The 24,232-nt window shown below is 41.9% G+C and overlaps 3 protein-coding genes across 4 annotated transcripts in view; 2 read left to right on the forward strand and 1 right to left on the reverse strand.

Annotated features, from left to right (window-relative positions):
• Positions 1–23,685, reverse strand: part of LOC118213297 — a 33,340-nt gene extending 9,655 nt beyond the window's left edge. Inside the window, exon 1 of the mRNA XM_035392155.1 lies at positions 23,412–23,685. The gene's annotated coding sequence lies outside the window, so the exon portion shown is untranslated. The remainder of the gene's footprint in view (positions 1–23,411) is intronic.
• ppp1r3b (protein phosphatase 1, regulatory subunit 3B) lies at positions 383–8,494 on the forward strand. 2 transcript variants are annotated; one of them, XM_035392153.1, is made up of 2 exons: positions 383–485; positions 4,650–8,494. In XM_035392153.1, exons 1-2 carry the CDS (start codon positions 469–471, stop codon positions 5,563–5,565), a joined length of 933 nt encoding a protein of 310 aa, XP_035248044.1. In that variant the 5' UTR covers positions 383–468; the 3' UTR covers positions 5,566–8,494. The 2 variants fall into 2 exon arrangements, with proteins under 2 accessions (XP_035248044.1, XP_035248045.1); XM_035392154.1 differs by having other exon boundaries at positions 395–636.
• eri1 (exoribonuclease 1) lies at positions 12,071–21,850 on the forward strand. Its single transcript, XM_035392151.1, has 7 exons — positions 12,071–12,495; positions 13,134–13,312; positions 13,627–13,843; positions 16,604–16,687; positions 17,556–17,665; positions 18,635–18,749; positions 20,486–21,850. The coding sequence occupies exons 1-7, from the start codon at positions 12,412–12,414 to the stop codon at positions 20,726–20,728; spliced, it is 1,032 nt and encodes a 343-aa protein (XP_035248042.1). The 5' UTR covers positions 12,071–12,411; the 3' UTR covers positions 20,729–21,850.
• Positions 23,686–24,232: the final 547 nt, after the last annotated feature.

Here is a 24,232-nt window from a genome sequence, read left to right on the forward strand (position 1 = left end):
GGTGTAACTTCGTTGTCTTAATTTTCAGTCCAATGTTTTCACGGAAACGATGCATATGAAGGAAGTCTCACATGGATGTTACTAACTACACAAAGGTTGACTAGGGTAACGTTGGAATTGTGCATATTAGGGAAACTGCAATCAATTTAATATCCATGCAATAGCCTATAATTTATGCCCTTGTTGTCACACACACACAGCTGCCGCAAAAATAGAAGGCCCGCCTATTTGAACTGTGACTTTGGAAGGTATGTCCGAGTTTCTGAAAGGTCATTTAAATAGTAAATTGAGAAAGTTTTTTGACCCTGTCCAGTATGTCACGTGACAACGTCTGATCACTCTCCCACTGCGATATCCCATTGGTACTATGCCTCTCTTCCAGTTGGTGATTGGCTCTCAGGAAAAGTACACGTGAGCGCAATAAGATCTAGAAGGCCGGTCCGGGGCACCGCAGCATTGATTGTGAAAATGTTTCTAAAGAACAGGTCTGTATAAGAAGCTAATGTGTGTCGTAGCGTAGCTATAAAATATACATTACAGGACTTTCCAATTGGCTAAAATGTATTGTGGACCAGTAGCGCTGCGAAGCATTAACTTCTCTCACCTCAATTGACCTTTATCATCACATCGCACCAGGTAAGTTTCGTCTAAAACATAACAAAGTTTGCGTTACAGTAACAAAAGTTTTTCTTCATATCGTTACACGCAGCGTCTTACCTAAACGAGTTGATGAGTTGGACATCATTTCAAAAAGCGCTTCATGTTCACCTGCAAAGCCTAGCTTTTGGTCGATTTTATTTATATCAGAATGTGAACATAAAGACTCATGCCTTTGCTAACTAGATTTGCCTGAGCGATCTCAACGAGTTCAAATAAGGAACAAACCGTGTGAAAGTCTTGACAGTCTTTACATCTGTAAAACATTTAATTGGGTATAGACGGTGGTTGGGGCCAAAACCTTTAAAAAACGATATCAGGCTACACTTACAATGAAAAACATTATGTTGAGTGCACTGCATTTATCAGGTAGAATGTTTTGCATGCACTACAGTTGATTAGGCTATATGTTTGTTAGCATTTGACTCTTTAACAAACGCGTGTACTTTTTCGCGTGTTCTCATTTGAGGTGTTTGTAAGCTAGGCATGTCGACTATAACTGCAAGAAGAGCCGGTCCCTGACTCTTCCAATTAGCCACTGTAATGAAAAACTACATGCAACGTCCTGCCGCCGGTTGGCGAAAGCAGGAAGAGAGGCTATTGAATAATCCTAACAAATGCACCGTAAACTCTAAATAGCTTTTAAAATAAGAATAACACGGTTTTGCGTTAAGAGAGACGCACGTTTAACCAGTGTTAGTTTTTGCTTAGAATTAACTTGTAAAATATTTTCATGAGTAGCTGGGACTTTACCCGGAAAAACGAGCTCAAAATATTTTACGGAACATTTTTTTTGGCTACGCTGTTAAAACCAGGAAGCAGGACACCAGCAAGGAACTACCGTTACAACTGCGCCTTACTGTCTTAAATCAGAAGATAATCTACAGGTAAGCTAGTTGTGCATTTTTGAAAAAATGAAAGAAAATCATTCAAATTAATTTCTTTGAAGTTTTGTTTTGTTAAATGGGAAATATATTGGTGAACTGGGCCATTCGAAACATCAAGAGATATCAGAGAGAGGGTGACGCAATATAATCTCTACAAAATTGTCGAAGTTGTCTGTGTTTTATTAGTGTTTTATTTTGTCTCGTGCGTCCTTGAGGAAATGATGAAAAGTTTCTGCGTTACCCGTTTCCAAACAAACGGTGAAAGTGTAATGTAATGTTTATTACCCTCAGTGTAACGTAGTACAGGTCCAGATCAGGTGTCCGCATATAGCCTGCGAACCTTCTGCAGGGGCACAGTTTTTGCCCCCCTTGGTCCTTGCTGCACAAACTGGCATTAAGTGTCAAAGCAGTGTCGTTGGAATGGGCCAGATAACTTGGTGGCCCATGTCAAATACTGAAGGGGATTTTTCTATCAAAGAATTGTTTGTAATATACAGTGCAGCTGACTGATGGATTCATTGTCAGAGCTTTGAGCTATTTCGTGTTTTTCACAAAATTTATATTGACTCTTAACCCAATAAATGCACTCGTAATTTTCGCACAGTAAACTGCCCAAATACTCTAAAATGAATTTACAAGGATCATTTGAATTTGAATTAAACTCAGTGCTCTACCAGGATAAGAGGTACATCCACGTAGAATTTATTTTGTGTAATTATGTGCCGAAGAATGACTTACACTTAATATAACATGCGGAAATCACTCTCTGCCCACTTCCTATCCATTCCACTTCCATATGTGAGTAACAGAAGCCAAAAGGCCAATTTCTTAAAGACGGCTGGAGTAATGACATTCTGGTCCAGATTACGGGGTTTGTGGTTGACTATTGACTAAAGGACCATTAATATTTAATTTGGGGAAAAAATGTCAAGCTCCTAATCTGGTTGTTTTCATATGTTAAAATGGTGAGATGTCAGTAGTGTGTGCATTCACCTAGCTCGGCAGTACAACAGGGCAGTGTTTTAACTAAGGCTTATCTATGACAAGCTACTCCTACAGAGGTGATAACTCTCGGCTGTAATGCTGTTTATCTGAACAGTTGCTACTTTGGGGGAATGGGAAGCTGATAACATATTTCTAGCTGGATTGTTATTACAATCGGTAGAAACGGTACTTTCAGAAGGTGAAAACTGTCCCTTTCCTGCATGGTTGTGGCTGGTGCTTGTGTTGCCCTGGTAACCAATGATCCAGACAATTGGCACAGCTATGATAAACTTATGTGTCTTATCTCAATGGCACGCGGGAATGGGCAGTGTTTCTAATGCATGTATTTGAGATATGTAATGTGATACGGGTTGACTGGCTTTTTTATGCATGGTTTGAACATTTGCGTAACATGCAATGCAATCTACACATGCACCATTTTGACTAGTTTATATACTCTTCTGGGAAGCAGTCTATACTAAAATATATTTCAATGTACTTTTACTCCTTGCTGGTGGCAGGTCTGCTGCAGTAATTCAATAGTAGTGTGATGCCACTTCAGCAGCACTTCACAGTGGCTAACTGCTTTTTAATAATTAATGTTAGGGAAACCACACTGAAAGTGTATGATTGCATCTCCTGAATCAAATGAGGGTCAATGGGTGAATAACCAAAAGGATATTCAATAGGTACATCAGGATGAGAAAGGAGTGGAGCACTTTCTAAAATGTAATCGCACAAGGCACCGCCCACAATATGCATATGCATGAACCTACAGATTAGTGCACTGCTATCTTCCCTAAACGTTTTGGGAAGTGTGTGTGTGTGTGTGGGGGGGGGGGCATTGGTTATTTGGCACTTTTTCTTTCAGCTGCGCGACACAAACAGCAGGGGGTGCTCTGGCATCAGATATTTGATTTCCTGGAGTCGCTCAGTATTCCAGCTGATGCAACTGCGCACAAAAATGTTACATTTTCATAAATAAACATGAACAGGAACTGTTTCTAATAGTATGATCAGGCCTCTTGACAAAAGCTGAACTTAAATAAATGAATTCAATATAAAAATTGTCAAACCTCACAGAAAATATTGACAATATGTAAAATACAAGAAACCATGAGCTATGTGAGTATATTGTTTGTCCATCAGTGTTTTCGGCAGCATATTGCTGGTCTGAGCTCACATTGTGTCAGCTGCTTCTCCAGGCCAAGCGCTTGTACACTATCAAGTGACAAAGCATGTCATGTCACACCGTTCAGTTCAGTGTTTATTTAAGCATGTAAAACACTAAATTTGAGAATGGGCATTAAAAAAAGCACATAAGGGACTGGCATTGAGCCGACAGTCAGTGGTGTAAAAAAGCATGTGTGTGTTTCTTGTATCAGAAAACCTGAAGGAAATGGTTTAAAATGGCAGTTATCACTCAGTACTTACTTAGATTCAGGTCTTATGTGACAGGATAGTGTTCAGATGTAAATCTCTCCAGATAGACTTCATCCACTTATCATGTTTACACATCAGATTGTAAATATATTCACCATGTGGCCTTGCCAACAGTTCAGTATGTCAAGAGTTGTTTGAATTACGCTGCAGAAGGTTCCTTTTTTACTAATGTTTCTACACAGCAGCCTAACCTCTATTGTTCAGGCTTTAAAAAGACATTCATCAGCCAAAAGGCAGTTCATAAGCCAGTTACACTGACACTCGACAAAAAATTGAAGTAATTAGGAAAGTCAATGCTGGAAAAAGCACTGGGAAATTTGCTGAGGAAGTGGGTGTCGGCCGTGCACAAATATGGCGGCACGTGCCTTGGTGGTCACTTTTGTATGGTGGTCACCTGACTGATGACGATATTTTCATTATAGTGTAATCAATACTTATTGCAGACTCTAAATATCTGTGGGGGCCACTAATATTTGGCTTTACTGCTGAACGTTCTCTGCTGCTACCAGCTGTCACAGTGAAAAAGCTGTTGATGCGTGTGCTTACGACATGTCCATATCCTTCTGCTTGTGATTGAATTACCAAATGTGGCTTTCCTCTTTAGTCAGAAAAAATGAGGATTTAAACCATTGTAGAGGAAGATTATGAAATGTGTTTCTATGGTTTTTGTGTCCCCAGTGTCGTCAGCCTCTTCCACCCCAAGTCCACCATGCCGATCGAGCTGGCCATGCCGCTGTACCTGTCGCGGGACGACTACCACCATCGAATGGGCCTGAAGAGGGTGGAGCCCCTGCGCCCCTGCCTTCCCCGCCCCATCCCGCCCAAGCCCGAGGAGCCTGGCGTCGCCCCCGGCAACCGTGCCAGAGCAAAGAAGCAGGTGTCCTTTGCTGACCACAAAGGCCTGTCCCTGACCGCGGTCAAGGTGTTCTCTGAGTTTGAGGACTCCATCGACATCCCGCTCAGTGTACGAGACCTCCTGGGCTCCATGACGGGTCTGTCGCTAGGCGGGGTGTGGGGCGGTGCCAATGCCGGGGGCGGGAACGAGCTGGTCCTTGACTTTGCCCAACCCTCCTCGGACTACCTGCTCTTCCGCCAGCGCCTGGAGCAGCAGAGCGTGTGCCTGGAGCACTGCACGCTGCAGGAACGGTCGCTGACCGGCACCATCGCGGTCAAGAACCTGGCGTACGAGAAGGCGGTCAAGGTTCGCATCACCTTCAACACCTGGAAGAGCCACACGGACGTGGAGTGCAGCTACGTCAAGGACACCTACGCAGGCGCCTCCGACCGCAACACCTTCTCCTTCCAGGTGGGCCTGCCCGAGAAGCTCCGCCCCCATGAGCGGGTGGAGTTCGCCATCTGCTACGAGGTTGACGGTCAGGCCCACTGGGACAGCAACCAGGACCAGAACTATGGGATCGTCCGGGCGGCGCTGAAGAAGGGGTCCGGCGACGGGCCGACCGGTGACCAGCGGCGGCAGAGCCTCGGGGAGCTGGGCGTTCACATCGACCCGTACGGCAGCCCCCGCTGCTCCCACGGCATCTTCCCGGACTGGCCCAGCTACGCCACGTTCCAGGACACTGGACCATACTACTGAGAAAGTGCCTCCAGGAAGACAACTGCAATATTCGCTACTAAACTGCAGCTATCAGCGGTGACTGTTGCTAAATCTGCATCTCTGAGGTGGCTTTTTAGCCCTTTGTAAAATGACTGTGGCATGCAGTTCTGTGCTCTAGTGGTGGACAGAAGTTTACATGTGTCCTCCATTAGAGCAAATCTTAAGCCACCTGCTGTTGTGCAAGGTCATCAACATGCTGATCTATCTAACAGGAAAGGGACAGGACAGAAGTGCAGTATCAGGAGCCATGCTGAACGGTCAACTTGACCAGACGTGGTCATCATGGTCGAAAGCCTGTGGCCAATCGGTATCGGAGCCGGGTGGTCAGGAGCCAAAAGGACCATAGGGAACCAGAGAGGAAGTGGCAGAAGAGCACTCTGCCCAGTGCAATACCTTAAAATCCTGTGTTGTAAATAGGGAACACGCAAAAGCAAAGCCAGTATTTAAGGACCTCCGGAGGCTCGGCAGCTTCCTGCTGTTTCTGTGGGAATGACGGTGGTTATTTTAATTCAAAGCAGGGCAAAAGTGTGTGTCGTGTCACACTGCATCTCTCCAGCTTTACTCGTATACCTCCCTTCCAACGTAGAGTTTGCCCTATACCTGAACCCACGACTTTCTTGGAGCAAGACTGAGCCAGGGGTGCTGGGTGTTGTGTGTGTGTGTGTATGTATGCATGTGAGAAAGAGAGAGTTAGCACAGCGCGGAAGAATGTTTCACTTGACTATTATGTCTGCTGCTATTGACGATGGATGCATTTAGCCTGGGCAACAGTTGCTTGAGGTGAAAATAGTGTTTATGCAAGTCCCAAAGATGTCTTGTGTGTTGTGTGTAGTGGTGTTACAGGCTGTGGTGAAGAATCCAGAACCCACCCACTTCTAGTTAAATGTGCCGACAGTTAGGCTGTGTGGCACAACTGTGACATTCGTTTAAAGAATGATGTTTCCGGATATCCACAGTGGGTGACAGGAAAGTTGAGAGCCTTCATTAATAATGAGTTAGAACTATATCAAGCTTCTTTTGTCTTATGCAATGGGAGCTAGGTCTGTAGATGTGCAGCTTGTATACGTGACAGGAAACCATGTTTCGCAGCGATCTCTGTGGGATGTCATTCTGTAAGTGGAACCAAAGGCTAATGCATTGTAGCTTAGCCCTCCGCACCAGCTACTTCATCCTTAGAGACATGCAGCACACTGGAAATAGATTGGCAGCATGTTGTGACACTTCACAGCATACGTGTAAATATACAAATTATTGCCACACTCAAATAGTGCAGTATATATGTTTTAAAATAGGCTGCTGTGAAATTAATTTGCCTTATTTTCAAAACATTCATAATATTGCAGTATATATAATTTCTGTAAGGAGAGAGAGCCTGCCAATACAGCAATTCCTCAACTGGATTAGTGGTGACGTAACCGTGGACCTGCTATGTACCGTCAGCTTTAACTGCCATCCAGCCCTACTACAGAAATTGAGGAGATAATCCAATGTTGAGAGCTGCAGGATTTTAAATAATTGTGCCTTGAGGTCCTGAACGGTTTCACAATGTAAATGCATTCAGGTGTGACTCTCATTCTGGTACTTTTAGGTTCCTTTTTGGTGTAAAGTGGACTTTGAGGTTCACACCGGTGGTGATTGAATGCTTTTAGATTATCACACCAGAGCAGGTCACCAGCGTGTGCTTGTTGGGTATCATTCTGCATATGCTACCATAATCAGAGTTGTCTACAGTAAAATATTTTCTAGATAGCCTCATTTGATGGTCCCTGAATATGCTACGCTTCATTTCTGGTGGTATAGCCTCAGAAAATGGATCTCCATACGGGTTCCTGATATAGCTTTTTTCTTACAGGTTCCTGCTTGCAGGGTCTTTCTGTACAAAATGCAAAGGGTCAGTTTTGAGGTAAGATTACCTTTGACACAACACAAATATGCCATTAATGCATATTTGCCTTAATTAAATGTTGTTAATTGATTTCTATGACACCAGTAACTTGCAGTGTGCCTTTTAAGGATGTGGCTCAAGGTTCTGAACGTGTTTCACTTTTATTGAGTGTAGTGCTTTAAACATGAGACCCGCTTGGAAAAACGATGGGCCGATTATCCTGAGTTGTGTAATGATGTCAGGAACTGAAGAAAATGAAAGTCATGTCACTGTTAATAAGCTGTTTATTGTGTTCCACTGGTCCAAGAACACTTTAATATTGGGAGTGTTCTTTTATCCTGTCGGATTCAGAATGGATGAAAAATTATTGCATCAAAAAAAATGCTTAACTATTTTTAAAAGAATTATTACTTGAAAAGCATTTTTAATTATTATTATTGAACAAAGGTATTGTGAGATGTAATTGTATTTGGCGTTACGGGCAATTATGAAATGTGAAGTTCACAGTTTGTCTAAAAAAAAAAGTTATGCTTTTAAGAGTTTGTATGGTGTCTTTAGTTTTACGGTGATGGTTAAGGTAATGTCGTGCATCCCCCCCCCCCCCCCCCCATCACAAAAATATTACAGAATAATACAACTCACTATGATTTTAATGCTTGTGTATGTTTTAGGTATGGAGGGAATTGCTTGTTTCGTGTAGTAATGTGTTAATTTAAGTCGAAATTTGCCTTGCACTTTATAGGAACCCAAACACTAATTTATGGAAAATAAGAGAAAAAAAGAATGTACGATATTCAGAAAGATTAGGGTCATTTTGTAGTTGAGGCCTGAATGCAATAATTGTATGTTCAGTGGTGACTGGTGTTCGTTCAGTGGTGGTTTAATCTTCAAAACGTAAACTTTTTGTGTTAACCCTTTCACTGCTTATTCAGAACTGTTTCCATTGCCTCATTGTTTGTGTTCATGCTGGTTATCACTACTTGTTGCTACTTTTTGTAAATAAAGTCACTGATTTTGAAAATACTGTGTATCTTGTTTCAATTGAGATTTTAACTGAAGTGCTGTGAAATAAGAGATGTTTGCTTTCAGGAGAAGTAAAAATGGTAGAGTTGGCTATAAATATTGATGAAGTGATTTGAAGATTAGTTTCATATTTTCCCTTGTGATTGGTATATTTGCCAAATGAGGGAATTTAGTATTTTAAACTATTTCAATTTGTCACTTCAGTATTTACCTCCAGATAACAAATGCAAATATTATCAGAAGAAATTTCTTGTATTATAAGGCAACAAGTTTTAGCTTGAAGTTCTGTTCTTGATTTCTTAAGCAATCAACCGTGCATGGCCATATCGCCTGAATTAATCATTCTGTTGTCAAAAGGGTGTCTTGTCTTGTCTGAAAATTGTCAGTGTAGATACAGCAGCTTGTTCATGATGAGCTAGGCTAGAATAAAAGCTTGCAACCATATCATCAATTTTCAGATAATTGGACACCCTTGGTTTGGAGACTTCAGGCACTTAAGTTTAAATCCAGTGACAGCAAATGAGAATTTAATGAGAACAGGCCATTCAGTCCAACAATGCTCACCATTTTTCTACCACTAAAGAGTACCCAGTGCTCACCGTTTACCTACAAACTAGATGGTATCTGGCACTGCCATATCAAGCCTGGTCTTGGAAACCCCCAGAGTTTCTGCTTCTACTACATGACCTGGCAAGCTATTCCACGCAGCGACTACTCTCTGTGTGAAGAAATACTTCCTGATGTCTGTGTGGAATTTACCTTCTGCTTATTTCCATCTATGGCCCTCGTTCTACTGGCAGAAGAATGCCTTGTAGTTATCCAGTGTTAATCCCTTTCATGAATTTGAGGCAGTGTTTGCTCCTTTGGAAAATGAATGTAGTATTAAATACTTCACGTTAATTTACTTTTATCCACTGAAGAAGTCGCTTGTCAACTGTCAGGTGTTTCATATAGTGCAATACAAAATTGAGCTTGAACAAGTTCTATCTTGGGTTACTATCTGCTTCTTGGCACAGAACTCTGAATCCTGACTGCCCTTGTTATTTACTCATTTCCTGGATGTTCTTTATCGGAGAGACATGGCCATGGCCAACAATGTCAAGGTCCCAACGCTAACCTACATTCAGGATCATGGCTTTGTTCAGTATGCATGAAACCTCCAAATCACTTACTGAGTCCACACACGCAGAGCTGAGTAACGTCTGATTCTAATGCATCCACTTGAATCAAGCGATTCCCTCTGATGTTTGTGTCTAGGAACCAACAGACTTCCACGCCAATCGGCAATCTGTAGAAAACAATTTCACGAGGGAAAAGACACAACAGCAGCAAGCTCTTCAGAAAGTTTAGACTTTATTGCACAGGTGCACAAAGCCGGATCAATTCAGGGGAATTGAACCTCGACTGTCAGTTTTGCATACATTTTATACACAAATTGTGCCCATAACCCCCCTTTAACACATTTCTAAAAATACCAGCCATCTGCTCTTTTTGGCACAGTAAGGAGTTTCAGTTTCCTGTTCGTGGGTCAACTTGACTTTCTTGGCACCAAAATAATTTTCGGTCCTTATGATGTTCTTAACGTATCAATAATTAATCTTATCATAGTGGACAGGTGCCCCAAAAAATGATTTTCGGCTCTATGCTGTTCTTAATTAATCTTATCATAGTGGACAGGTACCCCAATTTTCCCTTACTCTGTACTTTCCCACTACGCATACACCACTTCATTGCTGTCTGTAGTTTTTTCATTACACATACAAGTTCACAGAGTTATAGCCTCCTGTACTTTTCTACTGTATTCAGGTTACACAGGGGTCACTGTAAAGTATTAGTTTTCTAGCATGTCTATTTGGCACTAATTTTCTGCTGAGTAAGTATGGTTTTTTTTAAGCCTTCTGCATTTGCTTTTTTTCTACAGTGGATACTGTGGTTTCTTGCGTTACCATAAGCTTTGCTGCAACTACTGATATAGGTTTATTGGATTACATATTGATTATATGAGTGTATAGTTATACATGTGATATATTTTTATCATGCCGCCTTGAGAGTTTGGAGGAAACAGTCTGATCAACATTGATGGGAATACCTTAACTTTAACATGTGATGTCATCACCCTCATGGGGAGTCTCAAAATTCTCCTACATGTTCTAAAGGTTTGATTCAAAAAGAGCTGAACCCTGTTAACACTGAGTCTCTTGCTCTCCTAATTTGTCATCATTACCCAAAACCCTCATTGATGGGGCAGAGTTTCTCACCCACATGTCACTGAAAGGAAACCCAGCTTGTTGGAGCAGTCTGATTTGAGTTACACAATACATCAAGAATTTGAGAAGGGTCACACCTAATTTTTTCCATGGGAATTTGGCAGGGTTTGTAGTCTGAGATGCCTCATGTCAAGGCTGACTCCAGTTAATGATGATCAGACATGACACAATGGCACCACAGCTTTTCTCAAATGATTAAGAGTGAATTCACTACTTTGGAAATCCACAGGCTACTGTAAGGAAAGAGGTGGAAGGGGCTGATATGTTACATTATCAGAAATTAGGCCGCTCTGTTGGAAAACATGGGAGCCACAGTTTACCCCTCTGAGGTGTCTCACATTTTAGTGGGCCAGTTGCAGATAACATTGATTGTTTACCACCACACCCAGTTAAATTGACCTTTTACCCCCTTGCCCAGTCAAATTGTCTCCCTTTGATATGCAGTACCATTGTGTGATATCCTCTACCCCCTACTTCAGTCCAACTCCCCCACATCTTGTTTCTTCGCCCCCAATGCCCCCCCCCCCCCCCCCCCCCCCCCTTGGCTGTGATGTGTAAGATAACCATTTGGCCCTTTGTTTCCTTGAAGGAACAGGGTATAAGTATTCACTGTCTCCGTCATTTGTTGGTTCTTTGTTTATCTGTACATGGGTAACAGACCCACTAGTTCCTTTGCTACATTAAACTACCTGTTTTGAAACGAAGACGTGCCTGCATTTATTTTTCTACTTACAAAAGTACGGCGGAATAAATTGAACTCTTCAAAATTCCACAGGCTCCACCTTATTACCAGCGAACCATGTAATGTATAGCTCATGTGTCATTTTCAAAGAATTCATTCAAACATTTACTCATGCAGATATTCAAATACAGTTCAGTTTTTATTTTATTTTAGTTCTTTTGTACTAATTATCAACTGCAGACAAAAGGAAAATAGATACAATCCATACCCACACTTGGACAATGCACATTGAGCTGCTACTAAAATGCGTGTAAAATTAAAGGAATACACTAAGCCAAATTGATCTATTCACAGATTCATAAAATTAGCTATTAATAAAATATAAAAAATGTATTTATGTTTTTAAAATGCTGTAATTAATGTAATGTTATTTTTGAATGAATATGATGAATATAGAACAAGTACAGACAATCAGCTTTTATTTTATGGTATTTACATGTATGTATGTTCTTCGCATTTTGCAGAAACAGCTGTTTTGTGCTGGGCTCATTTACTGTGGCTAGGACAGATACTTTAGGGGCTAGGATCCATTTTCCATCGATGGTTGTCTCACCTGGAAGCGCATTTCAATGTGCATCAACCGGAACCGGAAACTGGCACTGTTTACATTTTAAACGATGTTACTACACGTTAACTAGCTGTGAAAACGACAAGGACGAATATTTTAGCTATATATAATATTTTCATCTGTATTTTCAGCATGTTAAATTGGAGAGGCGAGTAATACATGTAAATGGCAGAATTTAGCGATTAAGAGGCGCGGATTAGGAGGCTTATTAAATAAGCGCTAGCTTGGCGGGAAGAACAAGTGGACCTGTGTGCCCAAAAAATAGGATTTTATTTGGCTCGTCAGCTAAATCTGAGATTAATACATAGCTAGTTATTATTGCGTTTACGTGGACATTATTATGGAAGACCAAAAGGAAAATATATTTGACAAGGATGGAAATGTTAAAGCGTCTCATAGCCCAGAGGACGACAGTAATTCTCTTGTAAGTAGATAGTCTAGCGAAACTTATTGTAGATGTTCTATTGTTCAAATGTTGCCTTTGTTACTCGTCTTGACTAACGTTAGTCATCTAATAATACATTTAGCCAGCTAGACTGGAAAGACTGCCGCTGGTTTGGCGTTCACTATTGCTGATCACGTCATTTTTCTGATCCAACACATCAGAAAGCTGCAATTAAAGTATCTGGCCTGTGTTTTCTGGGCTTGCTGTGACTGACCACCAAAGCAGTCCCATGCTATTTGATAAAAGCGTTTGCCCCTGGTTAGTTCATATTATATTTATGTAGATTATACGTTGCGCATGATTATGAATATAGCAAGCTGACTAGCTGTGCTGCACTGATTTTTGTTATTATGGAATATTATGGAACAGTGCTGTGACCGCCGGAATTTCTGCTCCGTGATAGATGTATCGATTGATCCGAGTTCTTGACACGAAAGTTGAAACCCGTCATACTAGTCTTCCAGAATGTAGGCTGCCCATGGCATACGGTTGTTTGACAGTGGCGAGAAACTGCCAGTGTCAAATGCAACTGGCCGTGAGCAAAGACTGTTTTATTGTTAGACTGCGAAATTGTATGCTAAATGCAAAACAAATGTATAAATATCCCCCATCCCCAGGCCAAATCTTGCAACAGGAGATGTGGCCAGAAGGAACCCGTAGAGGCTCCTCCGTCCTCCAGCAAAGGCGAGTTCAGTGACCCCGTGTATAAGGAGATTGCTGTCGCCAACGGCCACATCAACCGCATGAATAAAGATGAACTACGTGCAAAACTGGCCGAGTTGAAGCTTGATACTAGGTAAGACGCTGCAAGAAGAAACAAATTTAAGGAAAAGGCAAAAAAAAAAACCACGATAGATTTCCCAACGGTGTCTCAGGAGATGTGTGACACTGTACACCACACCTGTTGCATTTACTGCAAGAATAACGATTTGTTTCACAATTTAAATACGGTCTCTATGGCTTGTTTCTAAGGTATGCATATGCAGTGTCTGAATCTGTTCATTGACCTGTCCATTTATACAGGCATGGTCCACATTCTCCTAAAAAATGTGAAAAACTGGTCTGTTGGCTGAGTTTTGTTCAGAATTTGTTGCCGTGTCACTCCGTTAGGGGGGTGAAGGACGTGCTGAAGAAGCGGCTGAAGAGCCACTATAAGAAGCAGAAGCTGACGCAGGCGCTCCTGGAGGGCGGACCCACGGACACGTACTACGACTACATCTGCGTGGTGGACTTCGAGGCCACTTGCGAGGAGAACAACCCGCCCGACTTCCTGCACGAGATCATCGAGTTCCCCATGGTCCTGGTCAACACGCACACGCTGGAGATTGTGAGTGGGCGGAGGGCGTGGCCGTGAATATTTGCATGCTTTGAATTTTCTTTCAAGAATACATAATATGAAGGACAGGCCATTCAGTGAACATAAGAGCATAAAAATACATAATGATGACAACAGGCTAATAGGCACATCTGGAACATGAGAATACATAATGAGGTGAACATGCCATTCTGCCCATCTAGGCTCATCATTAACCTATAGACCAGTGCCCTGTTATTCAAATCATGGGCCTCAAGGTGCAAGAACTGCTGGTTTTCCACCTGCCCTTTACATGAGAATTGGGTGTGAATACAGGCTGGCCAATCAGTAGCAGTCATTGTTCTGTTAATTACGGGGGGCGAAAAGAAAACCAGGACCGGATTCGGTTTTGAGGTCCAGATTTGATTATCCATGGACTAGGATATCCACTATCCAGTACTGTGTCAAACTTTGTGTTAAACACTTCATGGTGACTGACATTACATGAGCTGTTCCCCCCGGACATCTGTAAAACGGTACTTCCTAGCAGTGCAGAATTTACCTTCAGCTGATTGCCATCTATGCCTTCTTTTCATTGTTGAGTTTGAGGCGCTTGTTGAAGAGGCTAATTCAGGCTGTGTGGACCAGATGTGGACTTCACACAACCCGTTTTTTATACAGCTGAATGTTTACTTAAACGATAAGGTTAAGTACCTTGGCACTGCCTTCACATGGGAGTCAAAACTGAAAGCTTTGAGTTGCCGGCACAGTACCCTAAATAATGTCAGTGTGGAGAATCTGTGGTATTACTATCAGTGGAATGCACATTGCTATTTTTTTCTGTATGCATCATTCTGTCATTAGCATATATAAAGGACTTACACAGAGGTGGTAGCTGGGTGGTCATGCCATATTAGCATGTGTGGAGCTCACTGAGTGTTACAGATTAAGAGACAGCCAGAGCTTTCATACAGATGCATGCTCGTTGCAGAGTGCAGGCAGTGAGTTAACTGTGTGGTGAAACTTACTGTGGGGGTTCAATCGCACACATAACTTACTGTGTGGAGTGCAGTGTGTTTGTAGTTAAAATTTTTTAAGGGAAACAGATGAGTCATTGTCCAGCATATGACACTAACAAGCATCACAGTTAAGTTCTACAATGATAGACAGACATTGGGCTCATTACTGCACATTGACCCACAAGGTTTAAATTGCTCTGTGCTCATTGCTCTTTCCTTGCATTTTGTCATAAAATCCATCACGGCCATTTCTGGATGTGTCTTTTGGGTTTTGATGGAGGTAAAAAACGATTTGCTTTCTGACCAGCCACTGCTTCATTATGAGGCAGATATTTTGACCTGTTGCATCCAACTACTTTGTGACTTAGATAGTTTACACCAGGGATACTCTGATCTGTCCCTCAGGGCCAGTAGTAAGTATTCTGGTAATTATTCCTCCTCTCTAATCAGGTTTTTTAAAGCTTTGTTGCTTTCGCTGTGTCTTTCTTATTACTGAAGATACTGAAAACCATAAACCTGTCGATGCCTCCTATATTAGCAATTGCAAAACCGACGGGTATTTCAAATATCCTTTATCGTACACAGAAAACCTCTGGGCCAATTGAAAACAAGCACTAAAACTGAAATACCATGAAGTTTAGAAAGGGAACTCTATTTAAGCATGATCTTTAAATTGGGTTTCAGCTGTCCTCGTGTCAGCGAAGACGCACTTTCTGGTCTGTTCATGCATTACTTGGCCAATATATTGGTGTTGTTTAACAAGGGCTGAAATGGATGAGTAAGAAGTTAGAATGTCAGTTTATACTTGTTTAAAAATGCAACAGAAAAAGTAGTGAAATGATACTGTCCTGTCCTGGGACTATGATTTTTTAAAGGCATGTCATGTTCCAAATGTCTACTGTTGAGAGTGTTGTTCCAAAGTACCACAGAATTCCACTATATTTCCTTATGCAATAAAATATTTATGGGTTTCACAAACTAAGGGCTTTTTTCTTTACAGAAATGTGTCCAAGCTGAGTTTCTGTGTGGTGGATTGACACTGATTTCAAATTGCAAAATGCTAATTTCGGTTTGCATGCTTTGCCCACGGCCATTTCAGTAATTTCACTATATATGTAATCTCCATGGGTTTAGCGTCAATCAAGAGCCAAAGGCCTATTTCACCAGGATATGCAACGCCCATTAATTTAAATAATTTTCAAAAGAAAGCAAAGCTTTTACTCGGCACCTTAATGGCCCACGAGCAAATACGTGTAATAAAACATTGGAAGATACTCATTCTAAAGTGCAGAAATAAGTGTATAGGCTGTGTGTGGCTTGGGTTTAGCCTAAGTGCTAGGCAGGCTGAGTGTGTCAAAAGCCGTATTGCTACATAGTAAATCGCCTACCAAATATGGGTCACAGTGCTTGCTACAGCTTTTAGTGTCCAGCGCCATGGCGGGAATTGAACCCCCACCCGCGCGGGGGGAATTCAAAATGGCCGATAGTCGGCTATCCTACGGGCTGTGCTGCACGTCTCGCCTGCCTGTAGTTTTCCTGACCTGGGACTCAGATATTTATACTATAGATAGTAAGTGTGTACACAAGACTGCCCGCCAGGTTTGTTGTGAAACCCATCTGATGCAACTCAGGAAGGGATGTTTGGGGAAACAAAGTCTGGAAAGAGGGCGGGACTTGTTCATCAGATGATTGGAGGTGAGGCAGCTTGTAGATTTTGTAATCGTATGGGGGAATGAATGTTTTTTTTTCTCATTCTGTTTTTTTACTCTTTCAGGAGGACTCGTTTCAGGAGTACGTTAAACCCGAAACGAACTCTCAGCTTTCAGATTTCTGTGTGCAGCTGACGGGAATCACACAGGTTGGCCTCCGCCTCTTTCTGCCCCCACAGCCAGATCTTCTGTTTGGACATGATGCTTTTCATGGCTGGGAAGTCTCTGAGATACAAACTCAGAGACTCGGAGCACCTGCTCTCCTAAACACTGTATGATCCCGGAAGTAGCATGACCATTTATGTTGTATTAGGCTCCTGATTTTCCTGCATAGAGGCAGGCATTAAACGGGTCACACTTTGCATTGATTACGAACGTGAAGTACGGCTTAATATTACTGAATTGTCTAGTAAGATTCCACCAACTGTTGGTTTCGTTATTAATTATTAACTTAAAGGGGTTGTCCAACTTTTTGGGAAATTCACTTTTTGGCTATCTCACCCATAGTTAGACGATAAGATCAATACCAGTTTATCTCTGTGCGGCTTGTGTTTAAAACACGCAGTGATAAATGCACTGATGAGGAGAAGCTTGTGTGAAACATACAGAGTTAAATGCACTGATGAGGAGAAGCTTGTGTGAAAGACGCAGAGTTAAATGCACTCATCAGGAGAAGCTTGTGTGAAACACGCAGAGTTAAATGCACTCATCAGGAGAAGCTTGTGTGAAACACGCAGAGTTAAATGCACTCATAAGGAGAAGCTTGTGTGAAACACGCAGAGTTAAATGCACTCATCAGGAGAAGCTTGTGTGAAACACACAGTTAAATGCACTGATAAGGAGAAGCTTGTGTGAAACACGCAGAGTTAAATGCACTGATGAGGAGAAGCTTGTGTGAAACAGGCAGAGTTAAATACACTGATAAGGAGAAGCTTGTGTGAAACACGCGGAGTTAAATGCACTGATGATGGGCTGGCGTGAAGCTGAAAGAATGCTGTTCTTTCTTTTTCGTTGTAGGAAACGGTGGATAAAGCAGACAGTTTCTCCAGTGTTCTGCAAAGGGCCGTGGCCTGGCTGCAGGAGAAGGAACTGGGGACCAAGTACAAATACGCTGTTCTGACAGATGGGTACGACTGCTCACCCGTCTATGAGCTACTGCTGTTACTACTGCTACTGCTCCTGCTTCTGCTGCTAACACGAATACTGTTGTGATGACTGCTACTGCTTTTACTACTGCTGTTAGTACTAGTAGTGCTAATACTACTACAACTATAGGGGCAAAATAGCTCAGGAGGTAAGAGCAGTTGTCTGGCAGTCATGATCCCCCACCCTGGGCGTGTTGAAGTGTCCGTGAGCAAGACACCTAACCCCTAATTGCTCCCAATGAGCTGATTGGTACCTTGCATGGCAGCCTTTCACCGTTGGTGTGTGAGTATGTGTGTGAATGGGTGAATGAGAGGCATAAAAGCGCTATATAAAATGCAGTCCATTTGTTAATCATACTGTGATTAATACTAAAGCTACTATTATTACTGCTACTAATGCTACTGCTACTTATGCTCATATTGCTGTTAGTATTGCTTCTGCTACTACCAATGCTAATACTGCTACGACTAATAATAATGCTTCTCCTGCTTCTACTACTACTACTAATACTAGTACTATTACTGATGCTAAAGCTACTACAGCTGCTGTTACTACTGCTCCTGCTGCTACTGTGCTGTAACTGGTGCTACTACTAAACTACTACACTACTTTACTGTACTAAAACTACTGTAAATTCTATGGCATACTGTAGAAGGTGCTGTGACCACTAAAACTACTGCTACTACTCACGCTGTAGAAGGGTGCATAAATATTCAGCACAGAAACAGGGACTGTTTTAAAAAAAGAAACGTAAAATCAGCATCCCAAAAGTCTTAAAATAAGGAAAATTCAATGAAAGAACCTCTCTTAGCTCTTCTCTACTGCAGTCCTGCAGCCCCTGGGGGGCTGCTGCTCTGGTTTGGGCTGCGTGACGTTTTTCTCTGTCTGCTGTAGAGAAGCACAGGTGAGGTTTTTCGGTCTCGGTCTCAGTCTCAGTGTTTGTCTCCTAGGGCCTGGGACATGAGCAAGTTCCTGAACATCCAGTGCCGGGTGAGCGGGATTCGCTATCCCCAGTTTGCCAAAAAGTGGATCAACATCAGGAAGTCCTACGGGAACTTCTACAAGGTGATTTATGCCCCCTGTTTCTATTGGCCAGGTATTGAGCTATTTCTCTGTAATGCTCAGATTAGAGATGTTTAAAACTGTAGATAGATTTATTCAACATTAGTTGAACGTTAGAATCATCAAAAAATTTTATGCCGTAGAACAAAAATATGGCTGGTACAAGTGCTCACATTGTTGATTTAAACCAAAATTATATACCCTAAAAAGAAATATCACAGATACAGGTAAGTGCTCAGATCATTGATTTTAACTAAAGTTTATAACAGGCTTTTTTGGTTGTTTATGGACCTTGAAGTTGAAACCATGCCCACTGATGATTTCTACTCAATCACAAGTGTAGATAAAGCTACAAATGCAGATACACAAAATATATACAAATGCACACCCCTAGTGTCCAGCACTGCGAAAACAGATGGGGCTGCAGCTAAAGAAATTAATTCACTCCATTAGTCATGAGATTGAGGTGTGTGTGTGTGTGTGTGTACTGTATTTATGTAGAGTGTATTAATTTAATCACAGGTGCATGTAGTGAGAATTTCACAATTTTTTTTTTTAAAGATTAGTTTAATGCAGGATTGAACAGGATGATAACATTCTAAAGGCACATGCTGTCAGAACAATCAATTAAACAGTGCATGTTCATTATTATTTTTTTACAAAACCACTTTTAATAAACCAGGGCGAATTTCAGCATTTGCACAGGTACAACAAGAATTTCCCCAGGTCAGTGAATAGGTAGCTAACTAATGCTTATCAGTAGGTAAATGGATCCCTGAAGAAGAACTGATCTTCTTAATGTAAAATGTTGTTTATCAACATTACTAAATATAGCTTTGTAGTTAGCTCATTTTAAAACTAATTTTTAAACTGTCATTTCACAGCAGTAAAGCTTGCCTCAAGAATGCTTCCTGCCAGTGTAGCCATACACATTGGGTTAACGTGAACGTTTGTTTGGAAGTGTAAGGTAAATGCACGGAAACCAAGAGTGCCACCAAGAGCTACTGCGAGCGTGAGGCTCGAGTCTGGGTGATGGGAATACCATGGCAACACGCTGTGGAACAGCACTGTGAAAAAAAAACGCTTGTGAATAATCTCTGCCAACGGGGACGGTTTGAAAGGGCCCGCTGTAGCCTGTAGCTAACTGACGAGCCTCTGTGGGCCAAATAGTCTTCTTCCTCTGTACTTTTTAAAATGTATTTTTTTTAAAATATATTTTTATGGGCTTTTCAGCTTTATTGGACAGGATAGTGTAGAGCAGGGGTGTCAAACTCCAGTCCTGGAGGGCCACAGTGTCTGCAGGCATTTGTGGTTTCCTTTTAATCCGCAGGTAATTAAGCCTTTGAGTACAAGGTGCGTGAACTTTTCAACCAATCAATGACTTGAATTACTGACTTTCGCTGAAACACACCAAAAACCAGCAGACACTGCGGCCCTCCAGGACTGGAGTTTGACACCCCTGGTGTAGAGAGACAGGAAGAACGGGGAAGAGTGGGAGAGACATGCAACAAAGGTCGCGCGGTCGGACTCGAGCCTCCGACGTCGCGGCTGGTAATGAGCATGTGGACAGTGCTGGATTTAAAAAAAATTTTTAGCACAGTAGCAAGCAGGAGCAGTAGTAACAGCAGCTGTTGTAGCTTTAGCATCAGTAATAGTACTAGTATTAGTAGTAGTAGTAGTAGTAGTAGTAGTAGTATATATTTCTTATATTGTGACGCTGTGGATGGTTCCCCTGCCAGGTTCCCCGGACCCACACTAAGCTGAGCAGCATGCTGGAGAAGCTGGGCCTGCAGTACGAGGGCCGGCCCCACTGCGGCCTGGACGACTCGCGGAACATCGCCCGCATCGCCCTGCGCATGCTGCAGGACGGCTGCCAGCTGCGCGCCAACGAGCGCATGCACGCCGGCCAGCTGCTGAGCGTGCCCAGCTCCGCCCCCGTGGAGGGAGCCCCGCCCCCGCACAACCCACGCTGCAGGAACTAGCCCCTTCCACTGCCTAAGCCCCGCCCCCAAGCACACCTACATGTCACAGTCAGGGACATCTGCCACAAGGCCTTAAACCGAGAAAGGGGGATGGTCTTTGATTGTCTCTCATTTCCCCCCCTTGAAATTATCCTCTCTGCATAGCTTGAACTTAACATTGCACCCCCCCCTCCACATTTGGTATGGCAGTGATCTTTGCTCTTTGTATTTCTGGTTCAGTATTGTGTCTGTGTTTGTACTGAGCTCTCTGTACTGGAGTGGGCCTGCGCAGGAAGTGTGAAATTTGGAAACACTGACCGCAGTGGAAATTAACACACACACATACCACAGCACTGTGACTATGAGTGACAGCTTCACTAGCTGACTGACACGCTGAAGTACCACAGTCTCGTTTCATGGACCGCGTCCGTTCATGTTCTTTACTTTTGGCCACCATGGATAATGTGCCATATCTCTGTGCTGCAAATTTAACTTTTTAATTGCACATTTCTCCTCGTTTTACTAAAAAGTTGATCTTTCACTGTCTCGTTTACCTCTGAACAGACCACAAACCCCACCCCCCCCCACTACCACCCCACCCCCACCCCCATCCGTACCCTAACCCTCACCCCCCACCTGCCCTCGGTCTGCCTCAGGAAGACCTTTGAGCTGTGAGAGGCTGCTGGCTTCCCTCTTCGTAGTCCAGACCTGCTGTTTTGGATTTAGGATAAGGTGTGTGTGGGGTTATTTCCTTCAGTACACAATTGGGCAGATTGTTTGGCTATCTGGAAAAGAACCACATACCTGTGAGGTTGTGAATATGACCCATGACCCTACAAGGTTGCCCCCCCCCCCCCCCCCTTTTTCATATGCACTCATAAATATTAGTCCAGTATCAATATCCATTAGAATTATTTCTCTCTCTTCAGATGCTGTTTCAATATTTATTTTGAAAAATTTGAGTTGTTGACCAGGAATAAATTGTTAAATTTTATGGTTGTCTAAATGATGCAGTTGATTCAAGTGTTCTTGTAGGGGTTTGTATATTAATTTGTGCAAATGAACAAATGGGAATTATGAGCTGTTTTTTGGTCTGATTTGTTCTTTTTTATGCCAATAAACCTCTAAAAAAACTTTACATTAGCCAATGCTTCCTCTGTTGCCTTGATTTAGGATACAGTGTAAATTCAACTGTAGGCAGTAGGCAGTAGGCAAACTACCTGTCACCACAAGAGCAAACACTTTTTCTTGCTGTGACACACCAGGCAGTATTGGGTTAAGTATTAGTGTAGATGAAAGTTTGCATATTTTCATATATTTTCATCATTTTTTTTAAATCAAAAAGGAACACAGGAAATGTACTGGTGAAAACTGAATTTTTTGGCTGAAAATGGAACAGCATGTAAACCACAATATGTAAGGAACATTCACATGGGAGACTCGTGTCAAAGTGGCCACTGCACTCCTACACCATATATTTTTTTAAAACAGCAAACAAAGCAAGAGATGCAAAACTTTTTCAGCATTGGATTTATAGCTTAAGACCTGTTCTCAACTTTGCTCCACTGATCTTATCAAGTTTGCTTATGGCCGACTGGTATGATAGGACTGAAAGGGTTTTAAATGATAATTACAAACGTCTGCATTCATACATTGTTTAATACTGTTAATACAGTATTTTACTGTTAGAGCCAACTACCCTTTTAGTGCTCTTGGTTTTTTGTTTGTTTTTCAAACTTCACCTTCACTAATTTGATTCTATTGCATTGCATTAAGCTGACTTAATTGTTTAATTCTGTTTGTCATTTGGTGATTGGCTCTGCCGCAAGAATAAAAGATAAAAACTTTTTCAGAACTGGCACTGTCTTCAGCACCAGGGATTAATGTTTGACTGCACTAAAATAGATTACAGATGTGAACTGTTTGTTTTGCAGATAACAGCTTGTAGCTATACATGCTATTCAGATACACAGCTTGATATTTAGCTTGGTATGCACTCTCCTTTCTCTGGTGAATTTCAGCAACACTTGGGACTCAGACCAGAAATCTAATGGTCACTGGACCAGTACCTTAAAGCATTAGACACTACTATCTATAAAATGTGAGCTAGAGACAAGGTGATGTCACTGGCAATATTCTAGAGATGTGAGAATTATATACACAACACATGATTACCTCCAAGTCAGAGAAAGGAGTTTAAATAGTAATATTCTTTGCCTGGACAAATGGGGATGTAGAATAAATCAATAGCAAAATAATGTATAGAATAGATATAAAACAAGACTTTGCATTGTCCAATTGAAACCCTTTTAGAACTGAGAAATCTCAATTCCAGTCCTTAAGTAGGCCTATAAGGAACTGGTGATTTCATATTCTCCAGTTTAACGATTAAATTCCAATTCCAAATACTGAACATTCCAGTTCATGATTAAGCACAACCCAAGAGGCCGTTTTGTATCGTGAATAATTTAACGGTCACTATGATGTTGTTAGGCACGACGCAAAGCCATTAGATCTAAATTAGAATTGTCCCATGAATTTTGGTTTTATTTGAACTGGCCCAAACCCTGCAAACCATTTACCTTAAGTCTAAAAAGATGACACATATGAAATGTTACATTTACATGTAAGTATACGTGTTTGTTATTGTTCATTATCTGAATACACCCATTTAACAGATAATACAAAATAAAAAAATACTAACCTGTCTGAATGAACTCCTGTTGCGTTTTGTCAGTCATATTTTTTGTTTGCTCTGGCTTGTACTGCTCTTGATTGTCCACTATCCGGCGCTCCGAGTCCGCCTGCAGTGTTGTGTAGAAAATATGCGATGTTCCATTGCATGTTCCTCTGGCAAACAGATTTGGTAGGATAAATATGAGCCCTGTTTGCTTAGCTACAAAAATGAACCTAGAGTTCGGTATTCAGATAAAGTATAGTAGGATAGATGCGGGAACATACGCATCTAAAATGCAGCTAAACGTTTTTTGACACAGATAAGGCTATCGGGATGTTTCTGAGTTTAATGTGTTTCAATTTGCCCCGTAAACACAGATGTTCCGCTGGGTGGAGACAAACTCACTGTATTTTCTAACACAAAGGACAATCGTCTCCCTCACAAAAGCTGGGATTGGCATAGACATTTTGTGTTTCGGTATCATTCTTTACCGAGTAATAGGCTATATTACAAACACGGATTTCAGGAAATTTCCTTATTCGTCCATTCAAAGACAACACAAGACACTACGCAGGCACACAGCATTAATATGCCCCTGTAGCCTATAGGCTAACGGTCGTTATGAAAAACCTTTAGGTGACTGATTTATATGTCACTTTGAGGTCGTGTATTTAGCACTGAAAATGTAAGGCATCATTAAAGGACATGTCCTTTTCGCATTTTATGTAGTGACCTGGACATGTATTTCAGAAGCAAAATGCACAGCTCGCTGGGACGCGGACTATCTCAAGTAGACGAGTTGTGCGATTCCTATACCAAGCATCCGGATATTAAGGAATGATGCTCCC

The sequence above is a fragment of the Anguilla anguilla genome, chromosome 14, assembly GCF_013347855.1.
Source record: "Anguilla anguilla isolate fAngAng1 chromosome 14, fAngAng1.pri, whole genome shotgun sequence".
In the NCBI taxonomy this organism is placed as follows: Eukaryota; Metazoa; Chordata; class Actinopteri; order Anguilliformes; family Anguillidae; genus Anguilla; species Anguilla anguilla.